The 23,286-nt window shown below is 45.1% G+C and overlaps 1 protein-coding gene across 1 annotated transcript; it reads left to right on the plus strand.

Annotated features, from left to right (window-relative positions):
• Nucleotides 1-243: 243 nt before the first annotated feature.
• On the plus strand, nucleotides 244-9,395 carry LOC139567981 (amine sulfotransferase-like). The gene is made up of 7 exons (XM_071389626.1): nucleotides 244-521; nucleotides 1,494-1,708; nucleotides 1,861-1,987; nucleotides 7,136-7,230; nucleotides 7,470-7,558; nucleotides 7,707-7,798; nucleotides 8,499-9,395. The coding sequence occupies exons 1-7, from the start codon at nucleotides 335-337 to the stop codon at nucleotides 8,663-8,665; spliced, it is 972 nt and encodes a 323-aa protein (XP_071245727.1). The 5' UTR covers nucleotides 244-334; the 3' UTR covers nucleotides 8,666-9,395.
• Nucleotides 9,396-23,286: the final 13,891 nt, after the last annotated feature.

Raw genomic sequence — 23,286 nt, forward strand, 5'->3', positions numbered from 1 at the left:
ATGCACAATTTCAGAAAGCATATAATAGGCACAGACAGACCTGTAAACGTCCTTCTACCCCTCCTCTCTTCTTCCCCTCCTCTTTTCTCCTCCTCCTCCAACCTGAAGAGTAGAAAGACCTGTACAGTAAACGTCCTTCTACCCCTCCTCTCTTCTTCCCCTCCTCTTTTCTCCTCCTCCTCCAACCTGAAGAGTAGAAAGACCTGTAAACGTCCTTCTCCTCCTCCTCTTTTCTCCTCCTCCTCCAACCTGAAGAGTAGAAAGACCTGGATATAACAGATACCTCCCAGTTCTGCTGCTCTCATTCCTCACAATTGTCTAGCCAACTGTCGTCATGTTTCACTCTCCAGACCACACCTCTCCGCCATCAGTGGAAGGGCTGGACCTGTTGAGTCCCTACCTGTTCACACACAGAGGGTACAACTTTACCGTCGGGGAGACCGACCCCCAGTACATCGACTCCCTCCAGAGCTTTGAGATTCAAGAAACTGACATTTTCCTCGTCTCCTACCCCAAATCAGGTGAGTTTGTGTTTGTGTGTGTGTGGTAAAAATGATAGGAAAAACAATAGAGAGATTCACCAGCCTAAGCTTTTGCCACATATTTTTCAGTACGGACCGGTTACATGTACAGTAATAAATTAAACACCTCCCAAATTAAAATGTCATGTATTACGGAGGTTTATATCTTGTAAAATGACAGGGGGAACTTGTTCATTTGAATTCCATGTTTGTTTTATTACTTAAATGTGGAACAAAATTGCATTATTCAAGTCACAAGTGTGTTCCAAAGTCGATGGGTTTATTGATACCCTCGCCGCTCTTTGGAAGTCACCCTATGAGTTTCCTCTCAGCATGTGACATTGTTGGTAAGGACATAGTTGGTAAGAGCAAGGGGTTGGTTTGAGATTCACCGATCGCCTAGTGAAAGTCCTCACACCCTTTTCAGAGTTGTCACTTTTTCCTCAATTAAATTCAAATATAACAACGGATTACCTGGGATTTCCCCCCACTGATCTACTCAACCTTCTCCACACTTTCTAAGTCAAATAAACAATTATAGAATTTGACAAAAATGATATGGTGGTTATTGTTTTTAATGTTGTTTTACCTAGACTGCACCATTAATAAAGATGTGTGTATAATAAACATAACTTTATTTTCCATGAAAGGACATTTGTCTTGGAAGTTAAAGGGCTGCAGCTTCCACGTCAATTATCACATAATACTGTATAAACCCCTCAATATAAGGCGTAGTGCAATAACTTTCCTCTGTGTGTGTGTGTGTGTGTGTGTGTGTGTGTGTGTGTGTGTGTGTGTGTGTGTGTGTGTGTGTGTGTGTGTGTGTGTGTGTGTGTGTGTGTGTGTGTGTGTGTGTGTGTGTGTGTGTGTGTGTGTGTGTGTGTGTGTGTGTGTGTGTGTGTGTGTGTGCGTGTGTGTGCATATGTGTGTGTGTGTGCATATGTGTGTGTGTGTGCATATGTGTGTGTTTAGGTACGATATGGACCCAGCAGATCCTGGTCCAGGTGGTGGAGGCGGCCTACCCTGAGAGTAGTGGCACCGACCGGAGCTCCACCAACCTGGAGAAGATGCCCTGGCTAGAGTACCCAGACACCCGCCCCGAGCGCCCGCGCCCCGCACCTAGACTTTTCATCTCCCACCTGCCTCCAGACCTGCTGCCCGCCAGCCTGAACACCAAGAGACCCAAGGTACAACCACCAAGCCGACACATAGAATGACCAGGAAACGGGTAAAGCCCGCCCACCAAAGAGGGGTTGAGATAAAGGAAAAAAGAGGACTTCCCAGTGTATCTGTGACAAATGACAATAATGTCATCTTCTTCTTCCTCTGTGGTGTTCAGATTGTGTACGTGATGAGAAACCCGAAGGACAACATGGTGTCCTACTACCACTTCTGTCACGTGTGGAGCAAGCTGGAGACACCCATCAGCTTCCAGGATTTCTATGACCAGTACCTGACGGGGAAAAGTAAGTCATTGTGAAGTATTTTACTTATATGTCATTACGACAACGTTTTAATGATATTGTTAGCTTCTTGTCAACAAAGTAATAACCCTTCGCCTCCCTACTTGAGATTTTATAATGTAACAGTGACATGTTTGAACAAACAGAAACGTTCTAAACTCCTCCTTGTCTCTCTCAGTAACTTTCCACACACAGTCCCTTGTTCGCCCTCCTGCCTCGAAGACATACAGTCCCTTGTTCGCCCTCCTGCCTCGAAGACATACTGTTATTATACATGTCGTCAATATGGTCTTATATAGTGACAGGAATAAGTCCATTTCAAATTGCCACCCAACAGTCCCCTCTTGTTTGAATCGTGACTCCATACTGTTCAACATTACATCAACTGTGAAATTGCTTAGATATAAAACAGAAAAGAGAACTTGATTGGTATAAAAAGAAAACATGATTCATATTTTCACACTTGATTAATATGTTCACGCCTCCGAGGCCTATGGCCTCTGTGTGTATATTGTGCTTCGTCTACACCCAAGGCTCAATAAGGCCCTCTTATCATCGTTATAACCACACCAATCACCCTCGTCATTTCCCCCCATCTTTCATTGTTCCTCCTATATACAACCGATAATTACATTTCTGTTGGAGAATTTCACGTTCTCTTCCTCTTTCGGGTTCCTAAGAGAGTGATAGTAGAAAAGAAAACTAGGAAAGAGAGAGAACACAAAATATTGAAATGATTATTAAATAGTTCAACTCGAAGTTAAACAACATGACGATTCCCACTCCGCCCTTATCCTGACTTTCCGCTGGGATCCACAAAAATGAAGGCTCCATACACCTCCTCATGCGTGTATCCAGCCTCCCCCTCAGGCTGCATGTTTACTGCTGTTCCCACACTGCTGTTCCCACACTGCTGTTCCCACACTGGTGTTCACACACTGCTGTTCCCACATTGGTGTTCCCACACTGGTGTTCCCACACTGCTGTTCCCACACTGCTGTTCCCACACTGCTGTTCCCACACTGCTGTTCCCACACTGCTGTTCCCACTCTGCTGTTCCCACACTGCTGTTCCCACACTGCTGTTCCCACACTGCTGTTCCCACACTGGTGTTCCCACACTGCTGTTCCCACTCTGCTGTTCCCACACTGCTGTTCCCACACTGCTGTTCCCACACTGGTGTTCCCACACTGCTGTTCCCACACTGCTGTTCCCACACTGGTGTTCCCACACTGCTGTTCCCACACTGCTGTTCCCACACTGCTGTTCCCACTCTGGTGTTCCCACTCTGGTGTTCCCACACTGGTGTTCCCACACTGCTGTTCCCACTCTGCTGTTCCCATACTGCTGTTCCCACACTGGTGTTCCCACACTGCTGTTCCCACTCTGCTGTTCCCACACTGCTGTTCCCACACTGCTGTTCCCACTCTGCTGTTCCCACACTGCTGTTCCCACACTGCTGTTCCCACACTGGTGTTCCCACTCTGGTGTTCCCACACTGGTGTTCCCACTCTGCTGTTCCCACACTGCTGTTCCCACACTGCTGTTCCCACACTGGTGTTCCCACACTGCTGTTCCCACTCTGCTGTTCCCACACTGCTGTTCCCACACTGCTGTTCCCACACTGGTGTTCCCACTCTGCTGTTCCCACACTGGTGTTCCCACTCTGCTGTTCCCACACCATGTCATCCGTAGTTCCCAATGGATTCTTACTAATTACTCATTTGTTTTAGAAACCACCTGCAGGATGAGTCGTGCTCCCCTCCCATTTGTGCTCCCCTCACAGTTGAGGAGCAGCGCTCTGTCTCTCCTTACAGCCTTTCCGAATCATAATTACAACTATGTATAAATCATCCAACCCACATTCAGGATGACAGTCATTTAGGATGACAGTCATTTAGGATGACAGTCCCTAGTATTTCAGTCAGTCTATCACTAGAATGTAAGACATCACCGTAGCACCAACCGGCAGTGGCAGAATGTACATTTACAGAAAGGGAGACATACAGTATGTACCACTAATGTTAACATAAAGTATATTCATCTTATATTTCTAGCATTAACATTTCTCAGTACAGCCCCCGTTTGTCCCTGTCTTACACTTCCATGAGTGGGATGTTAATGCCAGATCGGTATCTCAATGCTATACATTTCCCAGTATGCAGACCCCCACAATTAACCTGATACCCCAAATAAACTATTTTGGGCAACTTTTTGTCGACGTTTACTGACACCGGCCATTATTCAACATGTTTGAGCGTTTGTAAATTCATCAGTTATTCTGCGCTCTGGCACACTCAGACGAGAAGTCTACTCCGCTCTGAAATCGGAGTAGATGGCCAAAGCGAATTTACGAACGCACCCGAATAGGCATGGTTGCATTCTTCTTGCCACTGAGTCTAAATATTTACGCCAGTACATGACTGCACTGTCTTTTCCTCCATGATTCTGCGTAACTTTACTTGCCGAAGGAGGGTAAAACGGGGGTAGTTGGAGTTTGCCCTCCACTGCCGCGCTACAGTACCCATCCTATTAATGCACAAACATTACGAGGGTAATTCCACCCCAATGCAGGTGCTTAACACAATGTGTTACAAATGCTCCTTCATACTCGTAACTCTACTTTATTCTCTCGTGAGACCCATCCTCCCACCTCGTTAATAAAGCTATTTCACAATAAGACAGAATAAAGTTTCTCACCAAAGCGGGGTTTTTTGCGTACGAGGAGTGTTTGGTCGTCGTGCCAACTTTAACTTGTTACTTTTTAGAATCCATTCCCCTGGCATTTCACATAGATTATCCAAACCCAAAATCGGTTCTATCCCAGCTACCATAACGAATGAGCCCGGTATGATTACTGGCTGGACCTATTGTAAATGGCATGGGTTTTAGTTGCATAACTTTTGGTTCTGTCCCTGTTACTTAACACTGAACTTAATGCAACAACAAAAAAATTGTCTAACATTTTGTCAATTTGAGCAACAGCACAGAGGCCAAATGCCTTAAACTCCGGTCGCGTTCAGGACTGCTTGCTGTTGCTCACTAGTCAGTGAAGAAAACATCTGCACAGTAGCACTTACTGTACCCCGGAACGAGTCGTCTCAGAGGCCTCGGGTACCATCTGTGTGCACTGTAATTGGGAATGGAGGGTGCGCGCTTTCCCGCCAGTCCGTTTTTTAATGATGCCAGGTAGGCTACTTCGGTGTCATAGCAGAGCCGCGCTTATATGAGAAGCTGAGAAATAAATACAATAACACTTATTTCCCTCCAAGCATCAACCACTGTTAGAGGAGCATGTTCTCACTGTCTGACAGGTGATGTTCCTGTTAGAGGAGCATGTTCTCACTGTCTGACAGGTGATGTTCCTGTTAGAGGAGCATGTTCTCACTGTCTGACAGGTGATGTTCCTGTTTGAGGAGCATGTTCTCACTGTCTGACAGGTGATGTTCCTGTTAGAGGAGCATGTTCTCACTGTCTGACAGGTGATGTTCCTGTTAGAGGAGCATGCTCTCACTGTCTGACAGGTGATGATCCTGTTTGAGGAGCATGTTCTCACTGTCTGACAGGTGATGTTCCTGTTTGAGGAGCATGTTCTCACTGTCTGACAGGTGATGTTCCTGTTTGTGGAGCATGTTCTCACTGTCTGACAGGTGATGTTCCTGTTAGAGGAGCATGCTCTCACTGTCTGACAGGTGATGTTCCTGTTTGAGGAGCATGTTCTCACTGTCTGACAGGTGATGTTCCTGTTTGAGGAGCATGTTCTCACTGTCTGACAGGTGATGTTCCTGTTTGTGGAGCATGTTCTCGCTGTCTGACAGGTGATATTCCTGTTAGAGGAGCATGTTCTCACTGTCTGACAGGTGATGTTCCTGTTAGAGGAGCATGTTCTCACTGTCTGACAGGTGATGTTCCTGTTTGAGGAGCATGTTCTCACTGTCTGACAGGTGATGTTCCTGTTTGAGGAGCATGCTCTCACTGTCTGACAGGTGATATTCCTGTTTGAGGAGCATGTTCTCACTGTCTGACAGGTGATGTTCCTGTTTGAGGAGCATGTTCTCACTGTCTGACAGGTGATGTTCCTGTTTGGGGAGCATGCTCTCGCTTCACAACAGGTGATGTACCGCCCAAACTCTGTATGCAATGGGCTCTTCAACCCTGTTCCTGCAGCTACCCAGTGATTCATTTGGGAAACCAAGTGAAATCTGTTCAGGAACATCGATAGTAACATGTTTTCGCAGTGAAACATATTTCCCTAAACAGTTGACAACCCCTCTGGGCGCTCCAGAAAGGAATAAAACAGAGAGAGGAGGAAATGGAAACGCATGGTGGTGAGATATAATGCAGAGCTAAATGGCCTCGGACTATACGTTCTCTCCCAGACTTGTAGATAGACCTGTTGGAGTGGAACATAAGGTTAAACATACAAACCAGTATGCATAATAATGCACACACAAAGGCGGTTACTCAAATGTGTTTGATTTATGATTATAGGCAATTATGTACCACGCATCATAAATCAACAGCTCTAGGTTGAACCCATCTGCTCCTCCCCTCACAGAGGTTTCTTCTCACTTCATCTGTTGACTTGACCTTGAGCCAAAGTCCTCGCTCCTCCCTAGTTCCATAGGCTGCCTGCCGATTCAGAGACATTCCCTTCCCCTCCCTTCTTTATCTATTATGTATTAACAATGACATGTTTGAACAGACTGAACCAACAATGACATGTGTGAACAGACACAAACTCCTCCTTGTCTCTCTCAGTAACTTTCCATGCACAGCTCCTTGTTCGCGCTCCACCGACACCCTAAACACATACAGCTATCATACATGTAGCGCAATCAATATGTTCTTATATAGTGACAGGAAGTAGATTTCAAATTGGAATCCAACAAAACATGTCACATAGCAGTACCTGGCAGGGGAAAGTAAGGTGGAAACGTGTTGCAGGACCGTGTGCGGTAAAGTGTACAGTGTAACATCAACGGCTCCTTACTCTGTAAACGTTTGTAACTTTTACATCGTTGATATCTGCATAAACAAGAATATGTTTTGTACGCATGATCTCTTTTTGTATATGTTTTTTGGGGGGATAAAAGTCAGCCATGTTTTACGTCCTGTCCAATAGCGTGCGTGTCTGTGTGTTGTTGACAGTGGTGGGTGGATCGTGGTTCGATCACATCCGTGAGTGGTACACCAAAAGAGAGCAGTATGACATTCTCTTTGTCAAGTACGAGGACATGATCAAGGTACAGTAAAGGGTTTTCCTGCATCTCAAATGGAATCCAGGGCCCTCTTGTCAACAGTAGTGCATTAAGTAGGGAATAAGGGGCTATTTGGGAAGCAGACTCAAGCAGTCTCTCTCTCTCTCTCTCTCTCTCTCTCTCTCTCTCTCTCTCTCTCTCTCTCTCTCTCTCTCTCTCTCTCTCTCTCTCTCTCTCTCTCTCTCTCTCTCTCTCTCTGTCTCTCTCGCTCCCTCCCCTCTCAGGACCTGAGGTCAGTGGTGGTGGATATCTGTGATTTCCTTGGGAAGGACCTGACCCCCTCTGCCATTGACCACATTGTTGAGAAGGCCAGGTTGGAGCCTGTTGTTTATGTGCTCTATCCTGTCTTTTTGACTCTATATTGTGTATGCTGCCAAATGAACAGCCTCAATGACGACTAATCTAATATGATCTGTCTGATTATTCATGATTGATTGATTGATTGATTGATTGATTGACAGGTTCAAGAACATGAAAAAGGATCCAAAAGCCAACTATGAGTTTCTGCCCAAAGACGTGCTCGTTCTGGAGAAAGGACACTTCCTACGGAAAGGTACACACACACGCACGCACACACACATGAGCAAACATACATACGCACACACACATGAGCAAACACACATACGCACACATACATACAAACACAAATAGTTACAGTAGGAGTGCTGATAAAGGATTAGTTTTCCCTTTTAGATCATAATTGATAAGACGAATGGACAGGTAGGCCCTGATCCTAGATCAGCAGTCCTACTGTGAGAAACTTTATAAATACGCTCCCTGATCCTAGATCAGCACTCCTACTGTGAGAAACTTTATAAATACGCTCCCTGATCCTAGATCAGCAGTCCTACTGTGAGAAACTTTATAAATACGCTCCCTGATCCTAGATCAGCACTCCTACTGTGAGAAACTTTATAAATACGCTCCCTGATCCTAGATCAGCACTCCTACTGTGAGAGGCTTTATAATTACGGGCCCTGATCCTAGATCAGCACTCCTACTGTGAGAGGATTTATAAATACGGGGCCTGATCCTAGATCAGCACTCCTACTGTGAGAGGATTTATAAATATGGGGCCTGATCCTAGATCAGCACTTGTTTTGTATTGCTTTGGCTCATCTGAATATGTGTGTGTGTGTGTGCGTGCGATGTGCACCTGCGTGCGCATGTGCATCCGTCTGTATGTCCACGTGTGTGTGTATGTGTGTGTGCGTGCGTGCGTGCGTGCGTGCGTGTGTGTGTGTTCTGCACAGGTACCATAGGAGACTGGAAGAACTCGTTGACGGTGGCCCAGAGTGAACGCTTCGACCAGGTGTTTGATGAGAAGATGAAGGACCTGCCTCTAAGGTTCACCTGGGACATCGACCAACATCACAGAGCCACCCAAACCATCGGTCCCGGAGGGCACCTGTCACTATAGATCTGAATAGAACATGGATGGGTTCCAAATGGCACCCTATTTCCATATACAGTTTAATACACTACTTTTAATCAGAGCCATATGGGCCCTGGGCAAAAGTAGTGCACTATATAGGGAATGGAGTGCCATTTGGAAAACAGGCCATTTGTCACTATAGAATTGAATAAAAAATGTGTCACTGTGGAATCTAGTACAACACTTGTCACTATAGATTTATATAAAACTTTTGTCACTATAGAATCTAATAGAACATGTGTCACTATAAAATTATATAGAACTTAATAGAACTGTTTTAATTGAATAGAACTTCATAATTGAATCGAGTTGAATAGAACTGTACAATTGAATAGAACTGTATAATTGAATAGAACTGTATAATTGAATAGACCCTTATAATTGAATAGAACTGTTAAATTGAAAGAACAGTATAATTGAATAGAGTTGAATGGAATTGTTGAATTGAATAGAACAGTATAATTGAATAGTGTGGAATAGAACTATAGAATTGAATAGAACTGTAGAGCTGAATAGAACAGTATTATTTAATATAGTTCAATAGAAGTGTAGAATTGAATAGAACTGCTGAATTGAATAGTATAATTGAATAGTGTGGAATAGAACTATATAATTGAATATAACTGTTGAACTGAATATAACAGTATTATTTAATATAGTTCAATAGAAGTGTAGAATTGAATAAAACTCGAATAATAAAGTAAACTTGAATAGAGTTGAATAGAACTGTATAATTGAATAGAGTTGAATAGAACTGTATAATTGAATAGAGTTGAATAGAACTGTATAATTGAATAGAGTTGAATAGAACTGTATAATTGAATAGAGTTGAATAGAACTGTACAATTGAATATAATTGCATAATTGAATATAACTCTATAATTGAATACTTTGAGTCAATATTCACATAATAATAAGGAATTCAAACAAATTGGGGTAAACAAAGTGTCATGTTTTGTCATTGATCATCATGTCTTGTCCCTGTGCTTCCCTCTGCTGGTCTTATTAGGTTCTTTCCCTCTTTCTATCCCTCTCTCTCCCCCTCCCTCTTTCCCTCTCTCGCTCTCTCTCTCTATCGTTCCGTTCCTGCTCCCAGCTGTTTCTCATTCTCCTAACGACCTCATTTACTCTTTCACACCTGTCCCCTATTTTGCCCTCTGATTAGAGTCCCTATTTCGCCCTCTGTTTTCCGCTTCTGTCCTTGTCGGATTCTTGTTTGATGTTTGCTGTTCTGTGTCCTTGTTCCGCCCTGTCGTGTTTTTGCCTTCTTCAGATGCTGCGTGTGAGCAGGTGTCTATGTCAGCTACGGCCTGTGCCTTCCTGAAGCGACCTGCAGTCTGTGGTCGCGTCTCCAGTCGTTCCTCTCTACTGACGAGAGGATTTCAGTTTCCTGTTTTGGATTTACCTTTGATAATATCCAGGAGAATCATTGTTTGTTTAATACTGGAATAAAGACTCTGTTTCTATTACGTCGCTTTTGGGTCCTCATTCACCAGCATAACAGAAGAATCCGACCAGTATGGACCCAGCGACTACGGATTCTCTCAACACTGCCGTCAAGTTCCAGGGAGCAATGCTCGGCAGACACGAGCAGGAATTGTCTGCTGCTCGTCATGCCGTTGAGACCCTGGCCGCTCAGGTCTCCGACCTGTCAGGACAGTTTCAGAGTCTTCGTCTCGTGCCACCAGCTACTTCCTGGCCTTCCGAGTCTCCGGAACCTAGGGTTAATAACCCACCATGTTACTCTGGGCAGCCCACTGAGTGTCGCTCCTTTCTCACCCAGTGTGATATTGTGTTCTCTCTCCAGCCCAACACATACTCAAGAGAGAGAGCTCGGATCGCTTACGTCATATCACTCCTTACTGGTCGGGCTCGGGAGTGGGGCACAGCTATCTGGGAGGCAAGGGCTGAGTGTTCTAACGATTATCAGAACTTTAAAGAGGAGATGATACAGGTTTTTGATCGTTCAGTTTTTGGGAAGGAGGCTTCCAGGGCCCTGGCTTCCCTATGTCAAGGTGATCGATCCATAACGGATTACTCTATAGAGTTTCGCACTCTTGCTGCATCCAGTGACTGGAACGAGCCGGCGTTGCTCGCTCGTTTTCTGGAGGGACTCCACGCAGAGGTTAAGGATGAGATTCTCTCCCGGGAGGTTCCTTCCAGCGTGGACTCTTTGATTGCACTCGCCATCCGCATAGAACGACGGGTAGATCTTCGTCACCGAGCTCGTGGAAGAGAGCTCGCGTTAACGGTGTTTCCCCTCTCCGCATCTCAACCATCTCCTCCCACCGGCTCAGAGACTGAGCCCATGCAGCTGGGAGGTATTCGCATCTCGACTAAGGAGAGGGAACGGAGAATCACCAACCGCCTTTGCCTCTATTGCGGTTCTGCTGGACATTTTGTCATGTCATGTCCAGTAAAAGGCCAGAGCTCATCAGTAAGCGGAGGGCTACTGGTGAGCGCTACTACTCAGGTCTCTCCATCAAGATCCTGTACTACCTTGTCGGTCCATCTACGCTGGACCGGTTCGGCTGCTTCCTGCAGGGCCTTGATAGACTCTGGGGCTGAGGGTTGTTTTATGGACGAAGCATGGGCTCGGAAACATGACATTCCTCTCAGACAGTTAGGGAAGGCCACGCCCATGTTCGCCTTAGATGGTAGTCTTCTCCCCAGTATCAGATGTGAGACACTACCTTTAACCCTCACAGTATCTGGTAACCACAGTGAGACCATTTCCTTTTTGATTTTTCGTTCACCTTTTACACCTGTTGTTTTGGGTCATCCCTGGCTAGTATGTCATAATCCTTCTATTAATTGGTCTTGTAATTCTATCCTATCCTGGAACGTTTCTTGTCATGTGAAGTGTTTAATGTCTGCTATTCCTCCTGTTTCTTCTGTCCCCTCTACTCAGGAGGAACCTGGTGATTTGACAGGAGTGCCGGAGGAATATCATGATCTGCGCACGGTCTTCAGTCGGTCCAGAGCCAACTCTCTTCCTCCTCACCGGTCGTATGATTGTTGTATTGATCTCCTTCCGGGGACCACTCCCCCTCGGGGTAGACTATACTCCCTGTCGGCTCCCGAACGTAAGGCTCTCGAGGATTATCTGTCTGTTTCTCTCGACGCCGGTACCGTGGTGCCTTCTTCCTCTCCCGCCGGAGCGGGGTTTTTCTTTGTTAAGAAGAAGGACGGTACTCTGCGTCCCTGCGTGGATTATCGAGGGCTGAATGACATAACGGTTAAGAATCGTTATCCGCTTCCCCTTATGTCGTCAGCCTTCGAGATTCTGCAGGGAGCCAGGTTTTTTACTAAGTTGGACCTTCGCAACGCTTACCATCTCGTGCGCATCAGAGAGGGGGACGAGTGGAAAACGGCGTTTAACACTCCGTTAGGGCATTTTGAATACCGGGTTCTGCCGTTCGGTCTCGCTAATGCTCCAGCTGTCTTTCAGGCATTAGTTAATGATGTACTGAGAGACATGCTGAACATCTTTGTTTTCGTTTACCTTGACGATATCCTGATTTTTTCACCGTCACTCGAGATTCATGTTCAGCACGTTCGACGTGTACTCCAGCGCCTTTTAGAGAATTGTCTCTACGTGAAGGCTGAGAAGTGCGCCTTTCATGTCTCCTCTGTCACATTTCTCGGTTCTGTTGTTTCCGCTGAAGGCATTCAGATGGATCCCGCTAAGGTCCAGGCTGTCAGCGATTGGCCCGTCCCTAAGTCACGTGTCGAGTTGCAGCGCTTTCTCGGTTTCGCTAATTTCTATCGGCGTTTCATTCGTAATTTCGGTCAAGTGGCTGCCCCTCTCACAGCTCTGACTTCTGTCAAGACTTGCTTTAAGTGGTCCGGTTCCGCCCAGGGAGCTTTTGATCTCCTCAAGAAGCGATTTACATCCGCTCCTATCCTTGTTACTCCTGACGTCACTAAACAATTCATTGTCGAGGTTGACGCTTCAGAGGTGGGCGTGGGAGCCATTCTGTCCCAGCGCTTCCAGTCTGACGATAAGGTCCATCCTTGCGCTTATTTTTCTCATCGCCTGTCGCCATCGGAACGCAACTATGATGTGGGTAACCGCGAACTGCTCGCCATCCGCTTAGCCCTAGGCGAATGGCGACAGTGGTTGGAGGGGGCGATCGTTCCTTTTGTCGTTTGGACTGACCATAAGAACCTTGAGTACATCCGTTCTGCCAAACGACTTAATGCACGTCAAGCTCGTTGGGCGTTGTTTTTCGCTCGTTTCGAGTTCGTGATTTCTTATCGCCCGGGAAAGAAGAACACCAAGCCTGATGCCTTATCCCGTCTCTTTAGTTCTTCTGTGGCTTCTACCGACCCCGAGGGGATTCTCCCTGAGGGTCGTGTTGTCGGGTTGACTGTCTGGGGAATTGAGAGACAGGTAAAGCAAGCACTCACTCACACTGCGTCGCCGCGCGCTTGTCCTTGTAACCTTCTGTTCGTTCCTGTCTCTACTCGTCTGGCTGTTCTTCAGTGGGCTCACTCTGCCAAGTTAGCTGGCCACCCCGGCGTTCGGGGTACGCTTGCTTCTATTCGCCAGCGGTTTTGGTGGCCTACTCAGGAGCGTGACACGCGCCGTTTCGTGGCTGCTTGTTCGGACTGCGCGCAGACTAAGTCAGGTGACTCTCCTCCTGCCGGTCGTCTCAGACCGCTTCCCATTCCTTCTCGACCATGGTCTCACATCGCCTTAGACTTTATTACCGGTCTGCCTTCGTCTGCGGAGAAGACTGTGAGAGCCGCCAATAAACGTAGGATTAAGAGTCCTAGGTATTGTCGCGGTCAGAGAGTGTGGCTTTCCACTCGTAACCTTCCCCTTACGACAGCTTCTCGCAAGTTGACTCCGCGGTTCATTGGTCCGTTCCGTGTCTCTCAGGTCGTCAATCCTGTCGCTGTGCGACTGCTTCTTCCGCGACATCTTCGTCGCGTCCACCCTGTCTTCCATGTCTCCTGTGTCAAGCCTTTTCTTCGCGCCCCCGTTCGTCTTCCCTTCCCCCCCCCGTCCTTGTCGAGGGCGCACCTATTTACAAGGTACGGAAGATCATGGACATACGTTCTCGGGGACGTGGTCACCAGTACTTAGTGGATTGGGAGGGTTACGGTCCTGAGGAGAGGAGTTGGGTTCCATCTCGGAACGTGCTGGACCGTTCGTTGATTGATGATTTCCTTCGTTGCCGCCAGGGTTCCTCCTCGAGTGCGCCAGGAGGCGCTCGGTGAGTGGGGGGGTACTGTCATGTTTTGTCATTGATCATCATGTCTTGTCCCTGTGCTTCCCTCTGCTGGTCTTATTAGGTTCTTTCCCTCTTTCTATCCCTCTCTCTCCCCCTCCCTCTTTCCCTCTCTCGCTCTCTCTCTCTATCGTTCCGTTCCTGCTCCCAGCTGTTTCTCATTCTCCTAACGACCTCATTTACTCTTTCACACCTGTCCCCTATTTTGCCCTCTGATTAGAGTCCCTATTTCTCCCTCTGTTTTCCGCTTCTGTCCTTGTCGGATTCTTGTTTGATGTTTGCTGTTCTGTGTCCTTGTTCCGCCCTGTCGTGTTTTTGCCTTCTTCAGATGCTGCGTGTGAGCAGGTGTCTATGTCAGCTACGGCCTGTGCCTTCCTGAAGCGACCTGCAGTCTGTGGTCGCGTCTCCAGTCGTTCCTCTCTACTGACGAGAGGATTTCAGTTTCCTGTTTTGGATTTACCTTTGATAATATCCAGGAGAATCATTGTTTGTTTAATACTGGAATAAAGACTGTTTCTATTACGTCGCTTTTGGGTCCTCATTCACCAGCATAACACAAAGATTCTTTCTCATTGACCCCCAGTGTAAAATAATATATAGAAATAACAAAAATGATGAAAAGCTGCTGTGTTGTTCAAAGTACAAAAATCTTAAGGAAATGGAGTCTGCGAGAAGAGCCCTGTGTCTTCAAGCTATTCGGAGTGGAAGAGTGGTAAATAGTGGGAACCCAGTGTCTAAGAAGCTATGAAGAGGACTGGCCACCCCTCATAGCCTGGTTCCTCTCTCCACACGTAGCTATGTGGGTAATAGTGGGAACCCAGTGTCTAAGAAGCCATGAAGAGGACTGGCCACCCCTCATAGCCTGGTTCCTCTCTCTACACGTAGCTATGTGGGAAATAGTGGGAACCCAGTGTCTAAGAAGCTATGAAGAGGACTGGCCACCATTCTTAGCCTGGTTCCTCTCTCCACACGTAGCTATGTGGGTAATAGTGGGAACCCAGTGTCTAAGAAGCTATGAAGAGGACTGGCCACCCCTCATAGCCTGGTTCCTCTCTCTACACGTAGCTATGTGGGTAATAGTGGGAACCCAGTGTCTAAGAAGCTATGAAGAGGACTGGCCACCCCTCATAGTCTGGTTCCTCTCTCCACACGTAGCTCTGTGTGTGGAAAACATTTCACCACAGGTAAGACATTTCATTTGTTTAGTATAGTCTGTTTAGTAACTTCACCCACTACTTTCACCTGTAGAGTTTGTTTGTTCGTGTTCCTGGTCTCTGCTAGCTTAAAGGTCATGAACAGTCAAAATCATGTTTTTCATGAAATTGGATGATATTTGAAGGAAACCAGATCAAAGCATGATGACCAAAGTACGAAAAATGACTGTTGTACATGTCTATGTACATTCATAAATCTGGATCATAAAGTTACTGGTCCCCTCCCCTATGTCAATTACTTGGATTCATAATCAAGGGAACAAGGTGATATCAAATCAAAATTTATATAGCCCTTCTTACATCAGCTGAAATCTCAAAGTGCTGTACAGAAACCCAGCCTAAAACCCCAAACAGCAAGCAATGCAGGTGTAGAAGCACGGTGGCTAGGAAAAACTCTCTAGAAAGGCCAAAACCTAGGAAGAAACCGAGAGAGGAACCAGGCTATGAGGGGTGGCCAGTCCTCTTCTGGCTGTGCCGGGTGGAGATTATAACAGAACATGGCCAAGATGTTCAAATGTTCATAAATGACCAGCATGGTCAAATAATAATAATCACAGTAGCAAGTCAGCACCTCAGGAGTAAATGTCAGTTGGCTTTTCATAGCCGATCATTAAGAGTATCTCTACCGCTCCTGCGGTCTCTAGAGAGTTGAAAACAGCAGGTCTGGGACAGGTAGCACGTCCGGTGAACAGGTCAGGGTTCCATAGCCACAGGCAAAACAGTTGAAACTGGAGCAGCAGCACGGCCAGGTGGACTGGGGACAGCAAGGAGTCATCATGCCAGGTAGTCCTGAGGCATGGTCCTGAGGCATGATATCACCTTAACTCTTACACCAATGGTAAAATTATATTCTCTTACCTATTTCTAATAAGTACTGCCTTGTAACCAATATCGGAGAAGGCGTTTTTGCAGAGGGGCGTGGTTTATATAGCTCTACATGTGTCAAAATGTGACTGTAGGGCAGGGGTTGGAACCAAAATGATTTCCCCACCTATCTTCTGAATCAAGCTTGTAACATCAGTGCAGTAGCCTATGCTTTGGAGGGGGGAGGGGCAGGTATCCTAAACACGCACAGGTAAAGATTTTCAGACACTGAAATATGTTTCTGAGTGACAAAGTGAGGGCTTTGCACAGGCGCATTGTTGCAATTTGTTGTGGGACAACTTTAAATAACCTTATTAACTGGTTCCCATGCTTTTAAACAGTATGGATCACTTTCGTTCCAGGTTCCGTTTCTGTTCCTTGAAAACTTTTATATTTTCCGGTTTTTGGTTCTGTTCTCTGAACCGGTTCCAACCCCTGCTGTAGGATGTCAGCAAATAAAATGTAAAGTTTACGCTATTCATCTATGGCAAAGACACTTATACACTGAGTGTACAAAAACATTTTTGCCCTCAGATGAGCCTCACTTCATCAGAGCATGGACTCCACAAGGTGTCGAAAGCGTTCCTCAGAGATCCTGGCTCATGTTGACTCCAATGCTTTCCACAGTTGTGTCAAGTTGGCTGGATGTCCTTTGGGTGGTAGACCATTCTTGATACACACGGAAACTGTTGAGCATTAAAAACCCAGCAGCGTGGCAGTTCTTGACACTCAAACCGGTGCTAAAGTTATTTTCTGTGGCCCCTAAGATCCTCACAAACTTTACAGATGCACAATTGAGAGCATCCTGTCGGGATGTATCACTTCCTGGTACGGTATGGAATCACTGGTCACTTTAATAATGGAGCACCAGTCCCTTTAATAATGTTTACATACTGCTTGACTAATTTCATATGTAAACTCAGCACTCTCACTCTCACCTCTCACTGTCAACTGCGTTTATTTTCAGCAAACTTAACATGTGTAAATATTTGTATAAACTGAACAAAACTGAACAAGTTCCACAGACATGTGACTAACAGAAATTGAATAATGTGTCCGTAAACAAAGAGGGGGTCAAAATCAAAAGTAACAGCCATTATCTGGTGCAGCATGCCACCAGCTGCATTAAGTACTGCAGACATTTCTGGGGGGAATGGCCCTAGCCCTCACCCTCCGATCCAACAGGTTCCAGACGTGCTCAATGGGATTGAGATCCGGGCTCTTCGCTGGCCATGGCAGAACACTGACATACCTGTCTTGCAGGAAATCACGCACAGAACGAGCAGCATGGCTGGTGGCATTGTCATGCTGGAGGGTCATGTCAGGATGAGCCTGCAGGAAGGGTACCACAAGAGGGAGGAGGATGTCTTCCCTGTAACGCACAGCGTAGAGATTGCCTGCACTGACAACAAGCTCAGTCCGATGATACTGTGACACACCGCCCTAGACCATGATGGACCCTCCACCTCCAAATCGATCCCGCTCCAGAGTACAGGCCTCGGTGTAACGCTCATTCCTTCGACGATAAACGCGAATCCGACCATCACCCCTGGTGAGACAAAACTGCGACTCGTCAGTGAAGAACACTTTTTGCCAGTCCTGTCTGGTCCAGCGACGGTTGGTTGTGCCCATAGGCAACGTTGTTGCCGGTGATGTCTGGTGAGGACCTGCCTTACAACAGGCCTACAAGCCCTCAGTCCAGCCTCTCTCAGCCTTGTTGTTGCCATCCTGTACCTTTCCCGCAGGTGTGATGTTCAGATGTACCAATCCTGCGCAGGTGTTGTTACATGTGGTCTGCCACTGCGAGGACGATCAGCTGTCCGTCCTGTCTCCCTGTAGTGCTGTCTTAGGCGTCTCACAGTACGGATATTGCAATTTATTGCCCTGGCCACATCTGCAGTCCTCATGCCTCATTGCAGCATGCCTAAGGTACATTCTCGCAGATGAGCAGGGACCCTGGGCATCTTTCTTTTGGTGTTTTTCAGAGTCAGTAGAAAGGCCTCTTTAGTGTCCTAAGTTTTCATAACTGTGACCTTAATTGCCTACCGTCTGTAAGCTGTCTGTGTCTTAACGACCATTCCACAGGTGCATGTTCATTATATGTTTATGGTTCATTGAACAAGCATGGGAAACAGTGTTTAAACCCTTTACAATGAAGATCTGTGAAGTTATTTGGATTTTTACGAATTATCTTTGAAAGACCGGGTCCTGAAAAAGGGACGTTTCTTTTTTTGCTGAGTTTATTTGTGACTGACCAGCTCAAAACGGTCTCATGTAGTAAAATTTGAAATCGTTTTTTTTTTTTTACATTGGATAAAAGTAGAGACTCAGAGCTACAATATGCTATATCATACACTGCATTTTTGAGGAACAATGGGAAAGTAATTCTACTTTGAACATTGATAAACTTGTAAACCCACTTTTGAGAAAAGGGCCTTTTAAAGTCTTGGTACCTGCTGGAGTGCTCTCCTTTGCCTACACCAATTCAGCATTGTTCACACCCTCGCCAGCCGCATCCATCTCTTTAAGGATTCATATGTGAGGTCATGTGCTGAACAGTGAGTAGTGTAGTTAAGATCAATACTGAAAGTGGTAGTAGCCTACAATAAGGAACAATTCTAGGTCAACAAAGTGTCCAGATAAACATATGTTATAAATAATGACACTTCCCCCAGACACACTTGTCTAAATTGATGGGTCATGTGAAAGACATGCTACAACCCCCAGCCACATCCAGTGGTGGAAGAAGTACTAAACTGTCATACTTGAGTAAAAGTATAAATCATTTCAAATTCCTTATTTTTTTTTACGAATAGCCAGGGGCACACTCCAACAAATTAAGCATTTGTGTTTTGTGAGTCTGCCAGATCAGAAGTAGTAGGGATGACCAGGGATGTTCTCTTGATAAGTGTGTGAATTGGACAATTTTGGACAATTGGACAATTTTCCTGTCAAAATGTAACGAGTACTTTTGGGTGTCAAGGAAAATGTATTGAGTAAAAAGTACATTATTTTCTTTACGAATGTAGTGATGTAAAATTTGCCAAAAATATAAATAGTAAAGTACGGATACCACAAAAAACTACTTAAGTAAAAATACTTGAAAGTACAACTTAAGTACTTTACACCACTGGCCAAATGCCTTCACACCAGTACATTAGCATACTTTATATACTGTTGCACACACTTATCACATATATACCACACATAAGTTAAGGCCATGCAACCTGAGTTGAAACCTGAGTGAGGTGCACATGTACAGTACATAAACAGATGTATGCGCCATATATTTATGTGGTGGACACTTGATACGGTGACATGGTATTGTTGTGGTATGTCACCAATCATGTTATGACCACACATAAATATTAATTTTACATATCAATATTTTGCTAAGTCTTGCTAAGTGGGTGGTCTCTACAGAAGGTGTAAACGGTACAGCCAAAAGGTTACTTGCATAGTAGCAATATAAGAAATAGATAGTGTCGATATAAAAAACATATACAGTATGTACAAGAACAATATCAATAACGATATCAGTGATAGACGAGGTAGTTATATGCATACAATCAGGGGTAAAGTGGCTGAGCAGCAGGATACAAAATGTAGCAGCAACGCATGTGCAGATAGTGCTGATGACTGGTCCATCCAAACCATGCATGAACAAGGGGATCTACATTCGGAGAGCCTGTGTCTGTCCTGCCCTTGACTTTAGTGTAGGGAATGTGATGTCCATAGCTTCTTCGTTGCAAAACTCCCTGATCTTGTCAAAAAGATAGTTTGTCTAGCTGTGTCCAGTCCAGATGGTGCTTTTACAGGCAGACCATCTATGAGAGGAAGGATGTCAGCGTTGCGCAGCAGCTGAAACGTGGTCCCGACAGTCCGGACGCTCCTAGGCGACAACACCAGGCTCCAGAGCATCGAAGCTGTAACAGGGAATAACAACAAAAAATCTACTTCACCTCCCAAGTTTAAGAATAATAAGAATAACCTCATACAATAAATTATTTTTTAGCTGAAGTGCTGGTACTGCTTGATCTGTGGCAGTGGCCTGAAGTACGGAGTCAGGTGTTGTTGCCAGCCATAGCTTTCCACCAGCACCGTACCATCCTCCAGTCCAACTAGCTGTGGGATGTTGAACCCTGTCATAGTGCTGTCCTTCACAACACCAGCAATCTCAGACAAAGTGTTCACTCTGGTCTTTCTGAGCGCTGCTTGATGAGGCCGAAGCACCAGTCAGGGGCAATCTTGGTGTGGCCTGTGATCAGGAAGTGACGGTCCAGATTGTGGTGGAGCTTGTGCATGGTCCACCAGTCACAATACCAGAGCACAAACTTGTTCTTGTTTTGGCCATTGCAGTTATCACAATTCAGGTCCACACGTGTTTTCCCAACTCCGTAGTTGGTGAAGAAATGGTGCATGTAGTTGATGACTGCGCCGCTGCCTTTGCTTGCTTGGGCCAGCTCTCTTTTTGATGACTGTATGACTGGTGTATTAGAGTCAGGTGTGTTCTACTGATTGATGCTGAAAGACACATTCCAGATACAAATATTTTAGCATTATTATACAGTAGATGTGAAATGGCATTCTGAGATACCATCACTACACACCGTTCATACAGGAAATGTTAGTTCTAACAGCAAGCTTTAACTAGCAATACAAACTGATTGTCATAGCTAGCTAAAGTTAACCAATGGGTTCAATGTTAGTTAGTTAGCTAGCTAACATTAGGCTATAACTAGGAATGCGAAATGGCACTCTGAGAAAACATCACTAACGTTACTCACACTTCATAGACATAAGTTAATGTTAGCTAGCAAGCCAGCCACCTAACCTAAGCTAATGTTACCTAGCTAACAGCAAGCTTTAACTTGGGGTCTTTTGTTTAGACATGTCACGTTAACGTTAGCTAGCTAGCAAAATAATTAACTATAATCCCAATCCATAGAGTAACGTTACCAGCAATACAAACCGATTGTCATGGCAAGCTAAAGTTAACCAAATAGCATTAGGTTCAATGTTTGTTAGCAAGCCAGCAATCTAACTCCAGCTGGCTAGCTAACAGCAAGCTTCAGCTTGCAATGAAAACAACTTTCTGACAAAATTAGAAACATATACAGTTGAAGTCGGAAGATTACATACACTTAGGTTGGAGTCATTAAAACTCGTTTTTCAACCACTCCACAAATTTCTTGTTAACAAACTATAGTTTTGGCAAGTCGGTTAGGACATCTACTTTGTGCATAACACTGGTAATTTTTCCAACAATCGTTTACAGACAGATTATTTCACTTATAATTCACTGTATCACAATTCCAGTGGGTCGGATGTTTACATACACTAAGTTGACTGTGCCTTTAAACAGCTTGGAAAATTCCAGAAAATGATTTTATGGCTTTAGAAGCTTCTGATAGACTAATTGACATCATTTGAGTCAATTGGAGGTGTACCTGTGGATGTATTTCAAGGCCTACCTTCAAACTCAGTGCCTCTTTGCTTGACGTCTTTGGAAAATCAAACGAATTCAGCCAAGACCTCAGAAAAAAAATTGTAGACCTCCACATGTCTAGTTCATCCTTGGGAGCAATTTCAAACGCCTGAAGGTACCACGTTCATCTGTACAAACAAAATTACGCAAGTATAAACACCATGGGACCACGCAGCTGTCATACCGCTCAGGAAGGAGACGCGCTCTGTCTTCTAGAGATGAACGTACTTTGGTGCGAAAAGTGCAAATCAATCCCAGAACAACAGCAAAGGACCTTGTGAAGATGCTGGAGGAAATAGGTACAACAGTATCTATATCCACAGTAAAACAAGTCCTATATCGACATAACCTGAAAGGCCGCTCAGCAAGGAAGAAGCCACTGCTCCAAAACCGCCATAAAAAAAGCCAGACTACGGTTTACAACTACACATGGAGACAAAGATTGTACTTTTTGGAGAAAGAGAATAGAACTGTTTGGCCATAATGGTCACCGTTATGTTTGGAGGAAAAAGGGGAGGCTTGCAAGCCGAAGAACACCATCCCAACCGTGAAGCACGGGGGTGGCAGCATAATGGTGTTGGGGTGCTTTGCTGCAGGAGGGACTGGTACACTTCTCAAAATAGATGGCATCATGAGGGAGAAAAATTATGTGGATATATTGAAGCAACATCTCAAAACATCAGTCAGGAAGTTAAAGCTTGGTCGCAAATGGGTCTTCCAAATGGACAATGACCCCAAGTATACTTCCAAAGTTGTGGCAAAATGGCTTAAGGACAACAAAGTCATGGTATTGGAGTGGCCATCACAAAGCCCTGACCTCAATCCCATAGAAAATTTGTGGGCAGAACTGAAAACGCGTATGCGAGCAAGGAGGCCTACAAACCTGACTCAGTTACACCAGCTCTGTCAGGAGGAATGGGCCAAAATTCACCCAACTTATTGTGGGAAGCTTGTGGAAGGCTACCCGAAATGTTTGACCCAGGTTAAACAATTTTAAGGGCAATGCTACCAAATACTAATTGAGTGGATGTAAACTTCTGACCCATTGGGAATGTGATGAAATAAATAAAAGCTGAAATAAATAATTCTCTCTACTATTATTCTGACATTTCACATTCTTAAAATGAAGTGGTGATCCTAACTGACCTAAGACAGGGAATTTTTATTAAATGCCAGGAAATGTGGAAAACTGAGTTTAAATGTACTTGGCTAAGGTGTCTGAAAACCTCAGACTTCAACTGTAATATCTGATTGTGTAGCTAGATTCTTATCTGAATACATGGATGAAAGCTTCACGGCAGACTGCAACCCCTTTAATCAGACATCCTGTGTTGTTTCCGTTTAGTTCGCACAGCCTGTTTGGCCCGTTGTGTTCCACTGATTTCAAAACGTGTTCTTTTCAGAGTGAGAGAGAGTCAGCATTGCATGGCACGATCATCATCCAGAAAGTAGTCCATCACAACTTTTCCCACTGACCTTTGTGGATAGCGCCTGATAAATTCAGGGCAACAATGTTATTGAGAGCAGTAGCAACATATTTTCAGTTGTCCATGGCTAACGTTATATGTTTGGGAAAAACTGTAGTAGAAAGGATTATCTACGCAATACAAGCAGCTCATTTTATAGACACAAGATGCAACACCGCAGACCAAACCAAACTCATCTCTCGGCATGTCCAGCCCACTCATTATCTTAGCCAATCATGGCTAGAGGGAAGGTTGCTGCCTTTCTCTGTGGCTAAACCAACTCAGCTCGTAATTTAACAATTTTATTCGTATTTACAGATGATATGAAAGTTCA

The sequence above is a fragment of the Salvelinus alpinus genome, chromosome 2 (assembly GCF_045679555.1).
Source record: "Salvelinus alpinus chromosome 2, SLU_Salpinus.1, whole genome shotgun sequence".
In the NCBI taxonomy this organism is placed as follows: domain Eukaryota; kingdom Metazoa; phylum Chordata; class Actinopteri; order Salmoniformes; family Salmonidae; genus Salvelinus; species Salvelinus alpinus.